The 20961-nt window shown below is 40.4% G+C and overlaps 2 protein-coding genes across 2 annotated transcripts in view; both read left to right on the top strand.

The window, feature by feature from the left end:
• Nucleotides 1-722: 722 nt before the first annotated feature.
• NEMP1 (nuclear envelope integral membrane protein 1) lies at nt 723-16213 on the top strand (the record flags this gene model as incomplete). Its single annotated transcript, XM_082851212.1, has 9 exons — nt 723-872; nt 8026-8150; nt 9336-9555; nt 10930-11002; nt 12388-12481; nt 12955-13069; nt 13788-14013; nt 15124-15297; nt 16030-16213. Exons 1-9 carry the CDS (start codon nt 746-748, stop codon nt 16211-16213), a joined length of 1338 nt encoding a protein of 445 aa, XP_082707338.1. The 5' UTR covers nt 723-745.
• MYO1A (myosin IA) overlaps nt 16125-20961 on the top strand; it is a gene marked incomplete at its 3' end in the record, with an annotated part of 29202 nt that continues 24365 nt past the window's right edge. Inside the window, exon 1 of the mRNA XM_082851211.1 lies at nt 16125-16173. The remainder of the gene's footprint in view (nt 16174-20961) is intronic.

Genomic DNA, 20961 nt, shown 5'->3' with positions numbered 1-20961 from the left:
ATGACCACATTTTTAAACGTTAATGTTTATTCCTTATAAAACTGTCAACACAACTTTTTGTCACTTCCCTTCTAAATCATTTAGGATTTTGGAGGACACAATGTCTTAAGTTTCCCACAGTGACAAGATCGCGGTGAAAAGGAAAGAAAGGAAACAGAGGGAACCTGAGCCAATTTCGATGGAAATACCAAGTTTGGTAAAAAAGAGTTAACTCCGGGGCTTCCCTGGTGGCGCAGTGGTTGAGAGTCCGTCTGCCGATGCTAGGGGATAGGGGTTCGTGCCCCGATCCAAGAAGATGACGTGCCGCGGAGCGGCTGGGCTCGTGAGGCATGGCCACTAAGCCTGCGCGTCCGGAGCCTGTGCTCCGCAATGGGAGAGGCCACAACAGTGAGAGGCCCGCGTACCGAAAAAATTTGATTTTCTATTGGTTAAGCTTACCATCAATCGCGCCAGTTGTAAATAAACTGGAGACGGAAGCATGTTGTTAAGGGGTGGGATCTTCCTGTCGCCATTGCTAATATGAGAATCAGTTTTCTAATAGGCTGAAAGCTGCTTCTTTCCGCCCTCGCGCATCAGTTGCTAAGAGGCGGGACTATAGGGTCCATAAAGGACTGAAGGCTCGAAGCTTCGCCCGTCCGATTGGTTGGTAGGGGGCGGGTCTTGTAGCGGATAGGCTGCTGGCCCTGCCAGTTCCGGGTTAGTTGCTGGGGAGGGGCACGTGAGGAGGAGGTGGCGTGAGGAGACCATGGCGGGAGGAATGAAAGTGGCGGTCTTATCTGCAGTTGGTGCCGGGCCCTGGAGCTGGGGGGCCGGGGGCGCTGGTGCAGTGCGACTGCTCCTGGTCCTCTCCGGCTGCTTGGTCTGCGGCTCAGGTACCGCCCGGCAGCAGCAGCCGAGGGAGCGGGTACCGAAGGGTTATATTTAGAAAAGTGGGGAGCGTCCCCAGGGCGTGGGCCGTTATTCTGACGGGCGCGGGCGTGGTGCGAAGGAAGAAGCTTCATCCTTGGCGAACGGGCGCCGGCACTGAGGGACCAGGGCCCTGGGGTGGCCTGCGGGAGCTACCCAGAGTGGGGAGGAGCTTGAAGCCTTTTTGGCGGAGACGGGGAGGCCTGCGCTGGGTGAGAAGCGGTCCTGGGGGCTGCGTCCTGCTGCATGGGCCTCTTCGATTTTTTTTTTTGTTGTTGTTCAAAGGAAGGTGACCCGAGGACCGAATGGACAGGCAGAGCTGCCACTGGGAAGGGAGCATACCGTTCATTCAGAAAATTAGCAACACCTGAGCGTATGCTGTCAGGACTCGGCATGGGTGGCTGAACAGATAATTATAGTTCACTGAAATGCAGTGAGCTCTTTCAGTATCTTACGCCCTTGTAAGATCCTGGCTCCAACCGGCCCTATAGAACCGACCTGGAGCCGTTAAATTCCCGTTTCCAAAAACGCTAGTCAGTATCGAGTAGTTTTCTTTTGGAAATTTATTCATTCCTCAAGCAGACTTTCTTGATGCCTGCTACTGCATAATTGGCTCTGGACTGGGATGAAATTGTTTTCCTTTAACGCTCTAATTCAGAAAACCTAGAGTGTGTTTGTAAAAAAACCTCCTTCTACCCTTGTTAAGTGCACAACAGAAAGATAAGCGATGTTTCCAAGCTTCCACTGGAGGGAGTAGAGACTCATGGGGCTAAGGAGAATCGTATCTTGTAAACACATATGCTCTCTCACCTTTCCGTCGTTTGCTGCCTATCTCTTGCTGTCACTTATGATTATCCTTAGATGCAGCTTTAAGGTTATCTCAGGATCCATAGAACTAGTTTCAAACTGCAGCGTCCTTCTGAAACGGTTTTTATAGGGAGAGGGGAATAGGTAACCAAGAAGGTACTTTTCCAGGGGCAGGGCCCAGAGTAACATTTGAAGGGCTACATATGATCTGAATGAACTTTGACCAGATGTTTAACCTTAGAGGCTGTGTATTGTGGAAATGAAAGAGAATATTTATATCAAAATGCTCCCACGTAGTCCGTGCTCAATCAGCAGGCTCCAAGTTTCTTTAATAAGGAGAGGAATGGGGACTTTTTGGCTTGGAGAAGGGTAAACTTGGGATACGTGTTCTTTGTGGCCTAATAGATCATGTAGGTGGCAGCTACAAGGAGACAATCATGTAATAGAGTAGAACTTTCTAAAAGTGGGATCTACCTAAAGAGAGAATGGAGTACTTCAAAAGGCAGGGAGTTCTTTTAGAGCATTTGGCAAGTACAATTAAGTATAAGGAAGTAGAAAAATCACTTACTGTTTATTCCATTCAGAGGCAGTCCGTTAAAGCACGCTTTCTTCTGGTCTGTTTCCACGTGTTTTTAATTAAAATTTTTTTTTGAATTGATAATATATTCATAAACGTGTCAGCACTTCAGTTCTCTTCCCTGGAGGCCACCAGTTGCTGCCAGAGATAGTTTTCTCATATGGTTTTGTAGCATAAACATTTTCCTATGTCATTTAAAATTCTTCATAAATGTTATTTTTAGTTTCATCCTGTGGACAGATTTTTTTTTTTTAGGATAGATTCTCAGAAATGGATTTATTCAATCAAAAATGAAAATATATTTAAGACCCTTGAAACATCTTGCTAAAATATTTTTCTGAAAAGGTGTGCCGGTTTATACGATTATCAGCTATATTTGCTTGTGACCCATTCCCTTGCCAGCATTGGATATTCCAGACAGAAACACCTTTGCTAATTTGATAGATTGAAAGCGGCATCTTAATTTACTTTGCATTTCTTGCATTATTTGTGAGGAAGCATCTTTCAAATATTAATTAGTTATTTAATTTTCTGTTTAGAGTTTACATTTTTTGGAGAGTGTGTCCTTTGCTCTTGGCCTATTTATTGTGATTACTGTTTATTGGGATGTTTGTGTACTTTTAAAATCAGTTGATGAACTTTTTAATATTTTAAGGATGTATATTTTTATAATCTATTTATTACAGAACTTTAATTTGCCCCCTTTATCTTTTTAAATAGAAGATTTATATTTTTTATGTGATCACTTGATTTTATTCTTTAGATTTATTTCCATTGCTTTTGTGCTTGAAGATTCCTCCAAAATTAAATTTTTGTATATGTATATTTTGTGGTACAATTTAATTATTTTTCATTTTACTTTTTAATCAGTGGTTAATGTTAGTATTTGGTGTGAGGTGAGTATCTAGATAGATTTTATTTTCCAAATAACCAGTCAGTTGTACCAGCATCACATTGAATAATCCTTTGCTAAGCCCACTAATTTAAGATGCTAGTTTTTAAGGAGCATTTTAAGATGCTTTTAAGTATGAACTGGATTACCTCTTGACAGAAATGAATAGAGGCTATTTAAGAATTAGAAGAGGTGGTTTTTCATAAATTTTTAGGGTCTTTTCTGGTCCTCACATACTATGAATCATTTTCATTACCTTCTACCAGTAGATGTTAAATGATCAGTGTTGTTGATTGATGAATATAAGTAAATACGAAGTTACTAACTTTTAAGTAGCTGGTTTATGGGTAAATACAATAAGCAAGTTGTGATTCACTAAATTCCAAGGAGGCATTTTCCAAGAAGAACTAGATCTTTGGGCTCAGAAGGCATTTTTTAAATGTTTAATTTATTGTGCTTTTTAACATGCTGGCTAACTCACTTTGGGGAGGGGAAGGAAAGTGTTGTGTATGTCCTTTTGCTATGGGAAGCACAAGATTGTAACATGAGCATTTTGACAGCTTGTACATATTGAAGGTAATTGGTGTAGTTCTATGTTTTTCTAATAATTTAAGCTATAGCTGGAGTGGTGATTGTTTGCACAGATTATCCCCTTAGGCTGATTTGGTGTGTTTTCCCTCTCAATGAATTTCCAAAGATATGGCTGGCCAAGGTGCTGATTTCTGTAGGAGATTGGTGTTAGAGAGGTTTGTTTGTTTATTTACAGTGCTTTCCTTTGAATGGTGTGGAACTTGGGTAAAGGAAGGTTTAAGAAAATGTTGCTTGTTAAATTATTTATTTATTTGTCCGTGGGATCTTAGTTCCCTGACCAGGGATAGAACCTGCGCCCCCTACAGTGGAAGCACGGGAGTCCTAACCACTGGACCGCCAGGGAATTACCCCCAAAATGTTGCTTTTTATAAAAGTTTTATTCCTTTAGGAAAATGACATTGAAGAATTTTAAAATTGGTTTAAAAATACTGATGTCTTTTCTTGGCATTAAATTTTTCAAATCTCCTGTGCTATTGACATATTATTTGTATCTTACTACCCTCTTGAAAATAATAATGGGCTTAAAGAGATGTTGTGTTATATTACTTGGTGCTGTGGGAGAAAGGAGTTAATAAAGTGTGACTCTTAGGTTTTTTAAAATTTATTTGTAAATACACAGTTTTAAGCTTTACATAATCTTACTCTCTTACAGTCTCCAGAAGAAAATAAACTCTTGATCCATATTTGTGAGTGGGTGTTCTTTCAGTATATTTGGGCTTGCTAGTGAAACAAATGTCAATAGGATTTTGAAAGGGTTTCATTTTATGAAAAATAGGCTTGGAGGAAATCCAAATTACTATTGAATTAAACCCTAGTGAGAGATTGATAGATGAGGTTCAGGACATACTACTCCAAAATATGGCACCTTGGCATATTGAATATTTTAAGCTGAGGGAGTTTGAGAAAACAGCAAAGCCGAAAAGTCACTCTGACCTCCCGCACTTTGCCCTCCTTCCTTGAAATAGGCCATGAAATCCTCATGTGAGAGGTGTCCTCCCTATACCTGGAGGAAAGGAGCATCCTTGTCTTCGAAGACAAAGGGGCATGACGAAGAATCCTAATAAACAGGCCTTGCTCAGTTTCCCCCACTTTACTACACTTACCTCATACTCAACCTATCTGCAAATGTCCACTTTTCGTCAAACCTAGCATAAAAGTACGTGGGTCTGTTTCTTTGGGTCTTTATTTCCTTAGAGGTTTTCATGTCACATAAAAGATATGAAATAAATTTGTATGATTTTCTCCTGTTAATATGTCTTTGTCAGTTTAATTTTTGGACCCAGCCAGGGACCTAAGACGGTCAAGGAAAACTTTTCCTCCCCTGCAATATCAAGACTGAATTTTAAAATATTGAGATATAATTCACATACCATAAAATCCACCCTTTCATTGGTCTTCCGTATACAGTTGATCCTTGAACAACACAGATTTGAATTGCATGGGTCCACTTATACGTGGATTTTTATTTTCAATAAATATATACTATAGTACTACCTGATCTTTGGTTGGTTGAATCCACAGATGCGGAACTGTGGATCTAGAGGGCTAACTAAAGTTATACGCTGAGTTTTGACTGAGCAGAGAGGTGGCATCCTTAACCATGGTTGTTCATGGGGCAGCTGTATTCACAGTATTGTGCAGCCATCACCACTGACTAATTACAGAATTTTTTTTAATAGATTTTATTTATTTATTTATTGGCTGCGTTGGGTCTTCCGTTGCTGTGCGTGGACTTTGTCTAGTTGCTGCGAGTGGGGGCTACTCTCTGTTGCGGTGCGAGGGCTTATTGTGGAGGCTTCTTGTTGCGGAGCATGGGCTCTAGGTGCGCAGGCTTCGGTAGTTGTGGCACGCGGGCTCAGCAGTTGTGGCTCGTGGGCTCTAGAGCACAGGCTCAGTAGTTGTGGCACACGGGCTTAGTTGCTCCACGGCATGTGGGATCTTCCAGGACCAGGGCTCGAACCTGTGTCCCCTGCATTGGCAGGCGGATTCTTAACTACTGCAGCACCAGGCATCCCCAGAATATTTTTATTACTCCAAAATGAGGCCCCATACCCCTTAAAGGTCTCTCCCCATTCCCTTCTCCTCCTAGCCCCTGACGACCACTAATCTACTTTCTGCGCCTTTGCTTATTCTGGATATTTATATAAATGGAATCATTTAATATGTGGACTTTTTCTTGACTGGCTTTCATTCAACAAAAAGTTTTTAAGGTTCATGTTGTAGTATGTATCAGTACTTTTATGGCTGAATAATATTCCATTGTATCAATAATACCACATTTTGCTTATCCATTGATCAGCTGATGGACATTTGGGGTGTTTCCACTTTTTGGTTATTATGGATATTGCTGCAGTGAACATTTGTGTACAGGTTTCGGTGTGAACATGTTTTCACTTCTCTTGGGTGTATACATAGGAGTGGAATTGCTGTGTCATGTAATAATTGTGTTTTAGTTTTTGAGGAACTGCCAAGCTGTTTTCCAGAGAGACTGTACCATTTTACATTCCCACCAGCAATGTGTGAGGGTTCCAGTTTCTGCACATCCTTGCCAACACGTGGTTATTGTCCTCTTTTTGATTAGAGCCATCCTAATGAATGTGAAGTGGTATTTCATTGTGGTTTTGACTTGCATTTCCATAATGGCTAATGATGTTGAATCTCTTTTCATTGTGCTTATTGGCCATTTGTGTATCTTCTTTGGAGAAATGTCTATTCAAATCCTTTATGCATTCTAAACATTGGGTTATTTCTCTTTTTATTGTTGAATTGTAGTAGTTCTTTATATATTCTGGATATTAGACCCTTATCAGATATATGATTTGCAAGTGTTTCCTCCCACTTTGTGGGTCATCTTTTCACTTTCTTGATAGTGGCCATTGAAACACAAAAGTTTAAAATTTTTGAAACCATTGTCAAATCCAAGGTCACAAAGGTTTACACACCTGTTTTCTTCTTCTAAGAGTTCTTTAGTTTTCGTTCTTAACATTTAGGTTTGTTTGTTTTTTTTGTTTTTTTGTTTGTTTGTTTGTTTTGCGGTACGCGGGCCTCTCACTGTTTTGGCCTCTCCCGTTGCGGAGCACAAGCTCCGGACGCGCAGGCTCAGCGGCCATGGCTCACGGGCCCAGCTGCTCCGCGGCATGTGGGATCTTCCCGGACCGGGGCACGAACCCGCGTCCCCTGCATTGGCAGGCGGGCTCTCAACCACTGCGCCACCAGGGAAGCCCAATATTTAGGTTTAAGACCGAATTTAACTTCAAAATTAGTCTGAGCTTCACTCTAAAACCATTTTGAACTGATGGGTGTCATTACCTTTTTTGTGTGTGTAACTTTGGCTTTGTAAGGTTTGTTTGAGGTTTTTGTGTTTTGGGGTGTTTTGTTTATTTAAATCTACCCACCTTTATACTAAGAACCAAAGAGTTAACTAAATTTCCCCTAAGAGTAGCACTAAATGAGTTGGTAAGTACAGTGTAGAGCAAGGAAGAAGATATTGAAATGTTTTGTGGTGAAGAAGGTAACTTGTGCAAACTTGGGTGGGAAGATATGATAATGGTCACTTGTAAACCTTAAATTAGCTGAGATTGAATATAAATTCCTCAGGGGAGATCTGTTTTGGTAAAATCAGAGGGACTGCATATGTTCATTGGCTGCTCTTAAAACTTGAATGAAACAAAACAGCTGGAAAAAAGCAACTTTGCAGTCTTTTAGTATCTGCTTAAAGTACTCTAAATACAAAAAGTGTTGCTAATTCTGTTCATCCTACTCAGGATATGGATAGAGAAAGTCACCAGATGGGGTTACTTTAGCTATGCCTTTATAAGAGAAACAAGACCTGGGTGTGAATCTCAGTTTAGCTGTTTACTAGCTGTGTGACTTTGGACAAATTACTTAATCTTTCCTAAGCATCAGTTTCCTCATTTGTAAAATGGGGGTTATGAGAGTGCCAACCTCACAGCATTGCTGGGAGGGTTAAATGAGACAGACAACATACTGTCTGTCTTAATAAACACGTAATAGTGGCTTTTATTATTACTTATCCTGGATTAGTGACTATTTGTAATATTTAACTAATTACATTTGGCAGGAATAAGACTGCCTTATTTCTTCTCTCATCTCAGTTTTCTTCGTGTCTTAGTCGCTGATATTTTTAACCCCAGCTTTAAGAAAGTGGTCAGTTTAATTCTTTTTATGAAATGAGTTATAGTTACTAGCTTGTTCCGTTATATACTTAATTATTTTCTTTCTTTGCATAAAGCCGGAATTGATTTAAACGTGGTCATGCTTCAGGAATCCAAAGTTTATTATATGAATACCAGTCAACAATCCTGTTATAAAAATGTGCTTATCCCGAAGTGGCATGATATATGGACACAGATACAGGTAATGATTTGGAGGCTCCTGGCAGGGGCAGTTTCTGTGAATATCTGTCTGTCTGTGATTAGTGAGTACATTGACACTTTCTTCCCTTCTCACATGCAGTTAAAAAAAAATATATATATATATATATATGTGTGTGTGTGTGTGTGTGTAAAATTAACAACCTTGATAAGATTATGATTATTCTTAATCTCATCAGTGTTTTCATCAGTAAAGCATTTATGCCTATTTTGTGTTTCTCTCTCTGTTTCTTTAAGTGGCCTGAGATAAACTTCCTTCCTCCTTTTCCCCAAGAGAGTACTTCCTTCTCTTCCCCTCACTCCTTTTACACTCACAGAGACACAGACACACACATATAGACCTCTCTTTCTTTTTAAAGGTCTTAGGCCTTCTTTGGGCTGGAAACTGTTGCGTGCCTATCAGGATGTAAACTCTCGCCTTGCTGCTCCTATTCTATTTTGATTCTACACAAGGTGTTGCATAAATGCCCTGAGCTGAAGTTTCCCCTTGATAGAATGACTTTGGTCTCATTTATTTCATAACACTGTTGAGCCAGAGTGTCTGGCTGTAATGATTGAACAAAATGAGTCCTTGGAAATGTTTCTGCTGCTATAAGCATAGTTACTGATAAGGGATTTGTTCACATCAAAAACATAAGGTGGGCTCGTGGGTTTTTAAAAAAAATTCTCTTTTTTCATTGTCTGATATAAAGATCATATTCCATCTGGAGCACATTATAACCAACATTTACCCATAATCAGTGATTTGTGACAAAGGGTTGAACTTTTCAGCTTGTCATTATGGGAAACATTTTTGGTGCTGTTTATGCCTGGCAGTTTTCTTAATATTCTAGACCCTTGCTTTGCATGATCTCTCATAAATAGCGGTATTGGTAACTCTTTCAGCTTGGAAGTCTTTTTTTTCCCCCTATGTTCTGGCCTAATACTAGATTCAGATCATGTTAACAATAAAACATTCTAACAGCTGCCTCTCTGTACCATGTACAGTGTTATTTGCCCAGTTATCTTTTAGCTGCTGTATCTCTGTATTTCTCATAAGCCTGTGGAAAGCTGGTGCCATTATTGATTTAGTTATTTACTCTAAAGTTTTTTTTTTTTTTAATTATATTTGTGAAAATTTTAAATTCCTACTTTCTTCTTTCTCATCCTGATTTTACTTGTGTTACAGATTCGGGTAAATAGTTCCAAACTGGTCCGAGTCACCCAGGTGGAGAATGAGGAGAAACTGAAGGAGCTAGAGCAGTTTAGTATCTGGAACTTTTTTTCCTCCTTTTTAAAAGAGAAATTGAATGACACCTATGTTAACGTGGGTCTATACAGCACAAAAACCTGCCTCAAAGTTGAGATTATAGAGGAAGACACCAAGTACAGTGTCACTGTGACCCGGAGTAAGTCTTACCTCTGTTTTTCTGATGGATTCTCTGGTGAGAAGGGACTGAGCTTTCGAGGATGTAATTAGTGAGAAAAGTCAGCCCAAGACAGCTCCATTTTGGTTCTGATTATAACCTGAATATACCACTGCTCCAAACAGTTCAGAGAGCCTCCACCCCTCATAAAACCCTTTAAGCCTAGATTTGAGACTTTACCATAAGTCATTCTGAGTACTTCCTTACCTGGAATTGTGAAGACTTGTATTTCTAATACTTCCAATGGCTCTGAGCTGATATGCCTAGTATTCTTCAGAGTAAGATAGATGTATTCCTTGTCTTCTGGGCACTTATAGACAAAGATAGATGTCTTGAAATGTACAGGTCTACATTTGAAGACATGAATGGTTAACAATAAAAACTAAAGAAGGGTAGAACTGAATACCTCACAAACAAAAGAATATATGTGGAACCATAAATAAATATGAAGATCACTGCAGTTTCAGGCTTATTCAGTCTAATTGGGAGTTTTCCCTTCTCTGAATGTGTCTGAGAAAGCTTCACAGAAGAGGTGGACCATTATTATCCTCTTGGATTCTCTGTGACTTTTGGTCTCTCCTTGGTAACTACTGTCTTAGGAGAGTAATGTTTTAAGTAGTAGAAATGTTCCTGGGTTTTGCTACGAAATACATTGTGCCCTTCCAACTGTCCTAGGGTTCCACAGTTCTTTGGTTGAACAGGATCAGCCTGTTTTTTGGTGTTCCTTTTGCATTTACTGATCCCTCTCACTCTTCTGTTTGTGGACTTCCCCTAGACTCAAGAGCTCTTGAATGTGAAAGCTGTGGGAGTGTCTGGTATGCCAGTAAGGGGTCTATGCTTGGGCCCCCTGGTCCTGGGTGAGATGTGTTTTGAGTATAGGCTTTTCCAACACAGTGCTTGTGTAGCGAAGAGAAGTAGGTGGTGGTGTTGGTCAAGCAGAGACCAACAGTTAGAGAACAGCAGAGGGCCCTGACCCCAAGTTCTGGGCTGATCTGAATCCGAGCGTGTGTGACTTAAGGCCCGAAAACCAGAGTGGTGGAGACCCCTTGTGGGCGACTGCATGAAGCGCTGATGGCACTATGACTCCATCAAAAGCAAAGCTTAGCTTCTTTTAGCCTTAGCTTAGTAGCCAAAATAAAAATAAACTCTTGAGGGAAGTACAGGTTAGACAGAGACCTAATTATACTTTCTCTTTGGAAGGGTGCCCAGGCTTTGTGTGGAATTTAAAATGCTGTTTAGGTGGGCTGTTTGCATATATTTTATTAGCTGACCAATGATGCCAACATTGTCTTTTATTCTGTAATGCCTTAAATTGTTTTGTTCCCATATTAAGCAGAAGTCTTTTATTTATTTCAGGATTTGACCCCAAACTCTTCCTCATTTTTCTCCTTGGACTTATTCTATTTTTTTGTGGTGACTTGCTGAGCAGGTAGGTTCCAAGGCTAGCGGGCAGAATGAGGAGGCTCAGACCTACCCTGCTTGACTTTTTTTTTAATTCATTCTTGGCTGCGTTGAGTCTTCATTGCTGCGCACGGGCTTTCTCTAGTTGCGGCGAGTGGGGGCTACTCTTCGTTGCAGTGCGCGGGCTTCTCACTGTGGTGGCTTCTCTTGTTGCGGAGCACGGGCTCTAGGCGTGTGGGCTTCAGTAGTTGTGGCACATGGGCTCAGTAGTCATGGCTCGCGGGCTCTAGAGCACAGGCTCAGTAGTTGTGGCGCACAGGCTTAGTTGCTCTGTGGCATGTGGGATCTTCCCAGACCAGGGCTCAAACCCATGTCCCCTGCATTTGCAGGCAGATTCTTAACCACTGCGCCACCAGGGAAGTCCAACCCTGCTTGACTTTTATCATAAAGACTTGAAGTGCTGCCATTCCCTTTTCTAGGACCTTTATGGATGGCTAGGCCATTGCCTGCTTCAATAATTTAAAAAAATAATATGTGTTATAATTATTTTCTTGTATTAATAAGATTGGTAATAATGAAATTCCCCCATTAGGTTACCCATCATGTGTGGGATTTAGCCAATACAGCACCACCCTTTCCACCGTTAGAAATGTTTAGCCCTCATTTTTACAGGGCTGCGTGTTGATGAGTTTCATGCTGTTCAGAAGTAAAGAAACAAATATCAACCACTTACTCATTTCCTGCCTTTAGGAACCTACTAGCTAGATGAAACAGACATGTACAAATATAAAGAAAACATATAGATAACAAACATTGAACAAAGGTAGAATTAACATTAACTTTGAACACAAGGAGAATATTTGTGGAATAGTGAATGAAAGCTTACCAATTGAAGTTTAACTGGAGCAAGGTTGGTGGAAGTTGTTCCTTATTTTGGGGATCCTGAGAGAAACTCAAAGTGAGGGATGGATATCTGGTAGAAAGAACCTAGAAGAGGAAGAGGAGCTCTCTGTTCTGTGCCCTGTGTTTGGTTTATCCTTCTGGGTAATCAGTTCAGTTCTAGTTTCCAGTGTCTACTGGGGCTCTTCCTTCTCCCTAGAGAAGCTGTGCAGTTCCCAGAAGAAAGATTCCCATTAGAAATTGCCTGGGGAGAGGTACTGGGGATGGGAGCGGGAGACTAAGCAGAGGTTTATTACTGGGATATATTTGAGGGGCCCTTATTGATACTAATCTTCATAATCTGGCAGCAACTACATTGTACTAGTCTCTTCAGTTTTCTCATCTGAAGTGTTGGGCAAATACCTGCTCTCACCATGTACCTTTTTTCTATCTTTTGGCTGGGTTAGTTGTCTAGTTTGAACAGTGCCATATATGAATACACACGTAGTCATGAAATGAATTTTATCTCTGCAGAAGTCAAATCTTCTACTATTCCACTGGGATGAGTGTGGGAATTGTGACCTCTTTACTAATCATCATTTTTATGCTGTCCAAGTTTATGCCCAAGGTAAGAAGCAGAATCCTCACATGCAGTTAGGATGAGCTTGGATAGTTGAAGGATTGTTTTTGGATAATCTTACAGCACTGAAAATTTGCATTGATGGCTGATAAGTAAATGTCCTACTCTTTCCTTGATTCAGAAAGGTACTTTCCATGATGAAACGTGCAGCCTCATTACATACAATCTCTCCCTTTTTATTTGAAATCCTGTATACAGTGGGGGTGATTAAAGTCTTCTTCCTGTTTGTTAATTATATAGATTATATAGCCAGGCTTTTAAGTTATTTAGCATCTCATTTTCCCAGTTTTCTTTGCAGACTGTACCATTTAAAATATAAAGGACATCTTTTTAAGAGATGTGTTTTGTGCATTTTTAGTAGGTTGAATTTTTTTTTTTTTTTAAATCACAGTTCTATTTTGTTTCTTTTATGTATGGAAAGCCCATTGTAACTTTTTGCTTTCACTTCTACTCTTTCTTAGAAAAGTCCCATTTACATCATCCTGGTAGGAGGCTGGTCCTTTTCTCTGTACCTCATTCAGCTAGTTTTTAAAAATTTACAAGAGATCTGGAGATGTTACTGGCAGTATCTTTTAAGTAAGTGTTGTTGGTTTTGCTTTACTTTTTATATGTTTATAGGCTGTTTTAGTTAATTTGATCATGAAAAGATGTTGCTTGCTTACTGCTTACAGGAGTTTAATAGTCTATGCCATTTTGTTAACTTGTAAGAATCATAGTTCTTTACTTATTTCTAACCCCTCTATACAGTTGTGACCTTCTCTTAAATTAAAATGATGCTGCTAGGGAGAAGACTTTAATTTCTTGGTGTTTATAAATACGTCTCTGTTTACACAATAGGCATCTTTCTGAAAAGCCGTAAATTGACTTTATGAATATAATCATATTTTAAATACACTTGAGGACCTTAAGAAGTAAAGGACTCTACAGTGAACCTTATCTATAAAGCGAGAATCTTTTGGTTATAAAGATAGTAACTCTTAATCTATCCTTTGAGAGCAGATTAATCTGGATTTTCATATATTAGGTTTTTTAAACAGACTATTTTAGAGTTGTTCAACATGTAGGTTTAATTCTCCACTTGAGAATTAAATAAATTCAGGATAGTAGAAAGGATAGAAGCTTAAAGAGATTAATATATATGAATAATGAAAAAAGTGTGAATAATTGAGTAAAGATCTTACCTATTTCCCTGGTTCATTAGGCGCTACATAGTGAATTTACTGCTGCTCCCCACACAGATTATTTTTACCAACTGTAGATTAAAAAGAATGTCTTCTGATAACTCTTCTCATAGGCTATGTCCTTGCAGTTGGATTCATGAGTTTTGCAGTCTGTTACAAGTATGGGCCCTTGGAGAATGAACGAAGTATCAACCTGCTGACTTGGACCTTGCAGCTGATGGGCTTATGTTTCATGTATTCCAGTATCCAGATACCACACATTGCCCTTGCCATTATCATCACTGCACTGTGTACTAAGAGCGTGGAGTACCCTATTCACTGGCTGTACATCACCTACAGGTGACTGAAAGGCAGTGTAACTTTGTACTGAAACATGCAATGTGGGATGCAGTTGCTGCAAAAGGAGACAGAGGTGTTGACCTGGTAGCCTCTTTGTTAATGCAAATTTATGGTATTATGCTTCACTTTTATTTCCTTCAAGTCTTTCTTTTTAGATTCTCTGTAGGCATTTTTATAGAATTTATAAATTCTGGTTATTTTATATATAAAATAAAAACATCTAGTAAAGTGTCATGTGTTCTTGTTACCACTAGGTGATGCAAAGTATATCACTTTTATACCGCATGCCTCAGGTCACCTGGTTTCAGATTATTTCACACTGGCTCTCAGGTTGCTCTGGGAGTCCTATTCTTTTTTTTTTTTTTTTAATTTATTTTTGGCTGTGTTGGGTCTTCGTTTCTGTGCGAGGGCTTTCTCTAGTTGTGGCGAGCAGGGGCCACGCTTCATCGCGGTGCGCAGGCCTCTCACTATCGCGGCCTCTCTTGTTGTGGAGCACAGGCTCCAGACGCGCAGGCTCAGTAGTTGTGGCTCACGGGCCTAGTTGCTCCACGGCACGTGGGATCCTCCCAGGCCAGGGCTCGAACCCGTGGTCCCCTCCACTGGCAGGCAGATTCTCAACCACTGCGCAACCAGGGAAGCCCCCTGGGAGTCCTATTCTTAGTTTAAGATGTAATTCAAAGCATGTTGTCACTTTGTATGGTGACTGTGGAATGGTCATAGGTTCTGAGGTTATCAATGTTCTTTTTATTACAGATAGTCAAAGTAATGCCTTCAGTTCGGGGGGAACCAAGTTAATGAACCACAGTCTTATGCCATCATTTCTTGTGGTTTTTCCATTTATTGGGAAATAAATATTTTGTCTGTCACTTATTGGAAAATAAGTGAATTTGTTCACATTACTGAATAATATTGATGACTCTGACTTGTCACTCATAGTCTAACATGTCAAGGGTACATTATAACTAAAGATGTCTGTAGAAGAAAGGTGGGAGCAGTGACTCTTAATGCTCAGGGTCTCTGCTGTATGCTTGACCCACTGAAGGGAGTTAGACGTAAGGGTGGATGTAGATTACTGATTAATCATTCATGATGTTATTTTGGTGAGCACAGAAAGATGTGTAATGCAACAGAAAAGACTGTCCCCCCTCGTCTTCTGACAGAAGAAGAATATCGGATACAAGGAGAGGTAGAGACCCGAAAGGCTTTAGAGAAGCTTAGAGAATACTGCAACAGTCCAGACTGCCCGGCTTGGAAGACTGTTTCTCGAATCCAGTCTCCAAAAAGGTAAATAAACTCTTTGCCAGAAGTGCCAAGTGTCTGTCAGGGTGCTTGTGACCTTCAGTTTTAACAGAGATTATGCTTCTGTAATCATTTTGTATTTGTGGCTTTGTTTTCCTTGTTCATCTAGGAGTAGTCAAGAGAAAGGTACTCATATCACATGTTAAGCAGTAGCCTGTTTTCTGATTCCTCAAAGAACTATTTACTCTAGCTTTGATTTTAGCATTGAGATGAGAAGACTTTAGTACCATATTAAGTTTCCCCTTTGATAGTTTTGCACTGCTCTCTTGAGTGTTTTTTTAATTTTTTTTTTTTTTAGGAGAGGGGATCCTTTTTATTTGGAAACATGTGAAGCTTCAATTTGGAATCCTGATGGCATAAAGTTTATAGGGCCATAAACACAAATAAATGTGTAAGGCCCCTTAATCTTATCAGGATTACGGATGACTAAAGGAACTTTAGCACTTCCATAACTAAAAAGCGTAACTAAACTTCCATAACTAAAAGTGCTTATTAAGCAGGATGGGGTTGCAGGAGATGTTGGCCTATGATCCCAGCTTTCCTTTTCTTCTTATTTCTTCCTTTAGTCTACTTACCTGCCAGAGTAAGGATAAGGGTGTTGGCTAGACTCAATATAATTTGAGCTGAGAGCATATCAAGGGTTTCAGTTTGCTCTTATTTTGAAAGAAAACAGGACAGAAGGCAGGTTCCTAATGAGTATTATCTTCTGTTTTTCAGATTTGCTGACTTTGTGGAAGGATCTTTCCACCTCACACCCAATGAGGTTTCTGTCCATGAGCAAGAATATGGGTTAGAGAGCATTATTGCCCAGGATGAACTCTATGAAGAAACATCCTCTGAAGAGGAGGACTTAGATTCTCGGTACCCCCCCATCACACAACAGAACAGCTTCTTGACTTAGGTGGTCGTCAGTTATTTTTATGTGGATTGGCTTGGTACCTCAATGGTCCAGGTTGCATGTGTTGCACAATTGCTTCTCAAATCTTGGAAGTTGAGTGAGATAGTGCTGAAATTCTCCCGCTGAAATTAGAGGCCTGAGTAGACCTCCCTCTGGAAATGGTCTTGGTGGTCTCTGGGGTCCCGAGGAAGCAGAGTGGATAAAGTAGTGACTGCTTCCCAACACGTCCCATTGGTTAAGTTCTTGGCCCACCTTTATATTTCCGAAGAAACTGGATTGCCACAGCTAGCATGGCATTCCAGCTCCTCTTTGAAAGTTGATTCAGTCGTGGCATTTCAAACTCAGAAGTGATAACTGTTATATGTGAAGTAATGCTTTCAGACTATAGGCTGCATCTTTCAGAGACAAATCCACAAATCTGAGCCTCTTTTACTTCTGCTTTTATTTCAGTGACTTTAGCATAATCCTTGTTTCAACTGTTTTAAGAGGAAAATAGATTATTATTTGTCTGTCTTGTTTTTTAAGTGAATACATTTTAAAAAAATGTGACAAACTCGTTCCAGAGCCAGCAAGTGCTCCAGAGTGACCAGCCCAGTAGGCCCCTACGTATTTATTAATATGGATTATCCATTAAAGCCCGAGGAGTGTTGTGCTGAGCTTTGGATTAGTTCTCACACCTATGATATTCTAAGTCCTGCCTGCAGGCCTTTCTGTAGATGAGGTCTGTTGGGGTTTTTATTATATTTAACTTTCAATTCTATTTTAAAAATAGGTTTGCATTCTTCCCTTCTAAGTCCTCGTTGCCCCATTTGCCCTTTCAGGAAGGGTCTATTCCGTCACCTCTGAAGTATATACATTTCAGTATATACATGTTTATATATACAAGTATATACATTTAAGTATATACATGTTTCATTAAGTATATACATGTTTCATTTCTTATATTCTCTTCCCTTTGGTTTATAATAGCATTGTTTCTGCTGATTAGGAGGAGTGATCTTATTTAGGGAATTTAAATGCTTTTTAAGGTTCTCCATTTTTCCTGTCAGTGGGTCACATATCTTTGAATTGCTGTGGGATCAAGAAACTATCTCCTTTTCCCTTGCCTTCCTTTGTCTACCCATTCTACCTATTCTTTTCAGCCTTTCCGTACCACCTGTATCCCTCCCCACCGGAAGTCTGGCTAATTTGTGAGCCTAAAACTATCTGTGAAGGTTCTTGATACAATATACACATTGTAGCTATGTGGCTGCCGCAGTTTGCATTGTCAGGAGATAGACCTCCAGATAATCCTTATGCCTCTGGGTGCCTGTTCAGCCATCAGGAGCAGATGCACTTTTCTATGAACTTATTGTACTTATTTGCAATTCCATTTCTGACCAGAGGTTCATGCTGCCTTTTATTACAGTGGCATTGGTTTCACTTTCTTTTGCCATTGCAAAGTACCCTTATAAACAAGCATTGCCATTTATGAGGGAGCAAATTCCCAAGTCTCTGTCATTCGCTTGGTTCTGTCTTTGTGACCCTCGTACCTTGGAAAAAGCTATAATTACTTTATTCAGGAAGATAGACACTGATGGCAGGAGCACAGCATTGGACTGACTGGCTTAACCATGATCATGGAGAAGGCAGATGATTTTTTAAAAAGCTGTAATGACTCCTTCAGACCAGCCATTAACAGATCATGTTGAAAGGTTCTAGACTCCATTACAGACTTCCAAAATGTCAGTTCTGAGATTCCCCTCCAGGTGACCAGTTGATTTTTTTCTGCCGGTGTTTCCCACAGCTTTAAACTGTCCTAAAGTGACGACTACCTCAGTTGGCAGCAGATAGACATATAGCAGAAAGTGAAAAATAAGCAGTATTTGGACAGATGCCATGGGTTAAAGTTGCTTTATATTAGGAAACCTTTCTATCTTTGTGAATTATGTACGTGGTAACATTTTATCTCTCTACAAAGAACTGTTAAGACCTCTGAAATTTACTATTTTTTGCCTCATTAATAGAAATCGAGACTTAGCATGTTTGAGCCTAAGCTGATTTGAAAGAATAATTCGGCTGCACAAATGGTCTCAGGATTCCCTGGAGACTTTGGTGCCTTCCCCATATAACTACTTAGAGACATGGTTGCTTGCCTCCAGTGTGACTTTTCCCGACTCATGTCTTTATTTCAGCAAGAAAGCATTGTGAAGTAGAGAAAGATTCTCGTCTTTTTCTGTTTAGTAAACCCCTTGTGATATACAGTTTCCATCTCAAGATGAGTTTTTCTCACTGTGTTTGAATTTGGGATGAGTAAAATCAAACTCAGTTTATTACTCCCTGTCTGGTAGTTGGAGAACTGAGCTGTAGGCAGTGGCAATGACAATGGGTCCTGCAGCATGAGAGCTGCTCTCAGACAGTGAAGGACGGTGCCTCTGGTGTGCTGTGTCCTTGCCCTGTCTTCTTGTGTGGCTCTGCCCCAGATGCCTCAGAGCCTCTGTGCGCCTGGAGATTGCTTGACTTCGTAAACCTTTTTTTAGGAGCTGTTCTTGTCTCCCTTTTGGCCACTGAGTCTGCTGGCTCAGTCACTACTTGAAGCCCCCACTTAATTTTCAGTTACAGCTCTTGCAGTTTCGGCATAGTCTCGTCTCAGACAGATCTCATCAAGAAGGATTGAAGGGATAACTGTGGAGTGAGCTGGACATTGGAGCTACGTCTGCTGCCATGTCAGCATCTTGCTCGGCAAATATCAAGCTGTAAATTGGCCCTAGGGCTCTGGGTCCCATCAGCATCAGAAATCTATTGCCCCTAATGGGTCTGACCAAGTTGTGTAGAGCATGACTCCCATTAATGGGAATACAAGAGCCAACTGGCCTAAAACATTTCCCCTTCACTTTCCCACTCAGATTACTTTCAGAAGACCCATGGAACCAATGACTGATAATAAGGAAAATTTAGCAACTTTGATATCTTCTAATAAGAAATTCCTATCAGCCACTTCATCCCACCAAAACTAGTTTACTTCTTCCCCCAAATTCATGACCTTTATGTTAGTTACGGGATTTTGCTGATGATAGACTTTGAGTCCCAGTGTTCCATTTTGTGCTAATACATCCCATTTTAGGGCCTAGCCTTCTCTTCATTGGCTGTGTTCCCTTCAACCCAATCCCCACTTTACATATACAATAGAGAGTTGATGAATGAAAGGACCCAAATAGGCCAGATAGTTCCCCCAGGCCCTGATATCCATAAAAGGCTTGGGAATGGATTATGCAATTGCCCTCAATCTTTTTGTTGTTCCAGAAAAAATGATGGGCCCAGATGGATGCCTACATAAAAATGGTTCCTAGCTGTGTACTCATAACTTTTCTCTGAATTGAGTAGTGAAAGTTGAAGTAGGAGAAAAGGAAATTAAATGTCCTTCTAGTATTCCTTTGGACTCAGGTCTGACATAAGAGATAATAACCTATATTGAAATGCCAAGAATTTTATCTGAATCAAGGAGAGGACAGTTTGACAGATTTATTATGCCTTCATGTTACATAGGCACTGAAACCAAGTAATAAACATAAAATAGCCATTGCACAGGCAAATGCACCTAAAACCTTTTGTTTATGTTTTGATGTAGCAGAAATTGATTTTTAGGGAAACCTATGCAATTGTGGTGTTCCAGGGGTATCTCTTGGTAACTTAGCTTATGGATTCAGTTGCTATTGAGTTGGATTCTAGACAGTTATTACCTTGAAAAGGGAATTTGGTGCCTTATATGATGGGAGCCAGAGACTGCTGGGAATAAACAAAGCGGATTCACACCAGTGTCAACACACAGCTTTAGTGGGGAAGGGGATGGCACACAGTATCCCCAAATTTGGGGCTTTTGTCTCCCGTACCCCCCGCCCATGTGTCTCATCTTCCTTTTCACACTCTTGACACTAACTTGAAAATGGTGAAACCACCTTCTCCGAAATTTTCTACAGCATGGACAACATTCTTTTCTTATTAACATAATAGATAGCTCATAAGGTGAGTGTTAGAACTGTTACAGCCTGCAGTTGCCTCCCTTTATCAAGTTTCTAGAATTGATGGTGAAATAGGGAGTTACTGGGTAAGTTTTAGCCTGTGGGTAATGCCTTAGTGTTATTTTAAAAGATTTGTCATTTATATTTAAAATAAGTTCATGAATGTTTGAAAGCAACAAAATGATCAGGGATGACTCTTTGCCATGGGTCTCATTTTCACTCTTTCCTGTAAGGAAAAACAATGACGTCTTATTATATATTTTTTCATTTTTATTGTACAAGTTTGTAAGTAATCCCAATTTTAATAAAGTTTTATAGACTATATAGTGGTTTCTCTTAATGAACATGTACTTTTTGTTTTTTTGCGGTACGCGGGCCTCTCACTGTTGGGGCCTCTCCCATTGCAGAGCACAGGCTTCGGATGCGTAGGCCCAGCGGCCATGGCTCACAGGCCCAGCCGCTCTGCGGCACGTGGGATCTTCCCGGACCGGGGCATGAATCCGTGTCCCCTGCATCGGCAGGTGGACTGTCAACCACTGCGCCACCAGGGAAGCCCTGAACATGTACTTAAAAAAAAAAAATTTATTTAATTTATTTATTTTTGTCTGTGTTGGGTCTTCGTTGCTGCGCACAGGCTTTCTCTAGTTGCGGTGAGCAGGGGCTGCTCTTCATTGCAGTGCGGGGGCTTCTCATTGCAGAGGCTTCTCTTGTTGTGGAGCACGGGCTGTGGGCGCACGGGCTTCAGTAGTTGTG

Source organism: Leucopleurus acutus (genome assembly GCF_964270905.1).
Source record: "Leucopleurus acutus genome assembly, chromosome: 11".
Classification (NCBI taxonomy): Eukaryota; Metazoa; Chordata; class Mammalia; order Artiodactyla; family Delphinidae; genus Leucopleurus; species Leucopleurus acutus.
The sequence above is the reverse complement of the archived record's forward strand: the minus strand, read 5'-3'. Positions and strand labels throughout refer to the sequence as shown.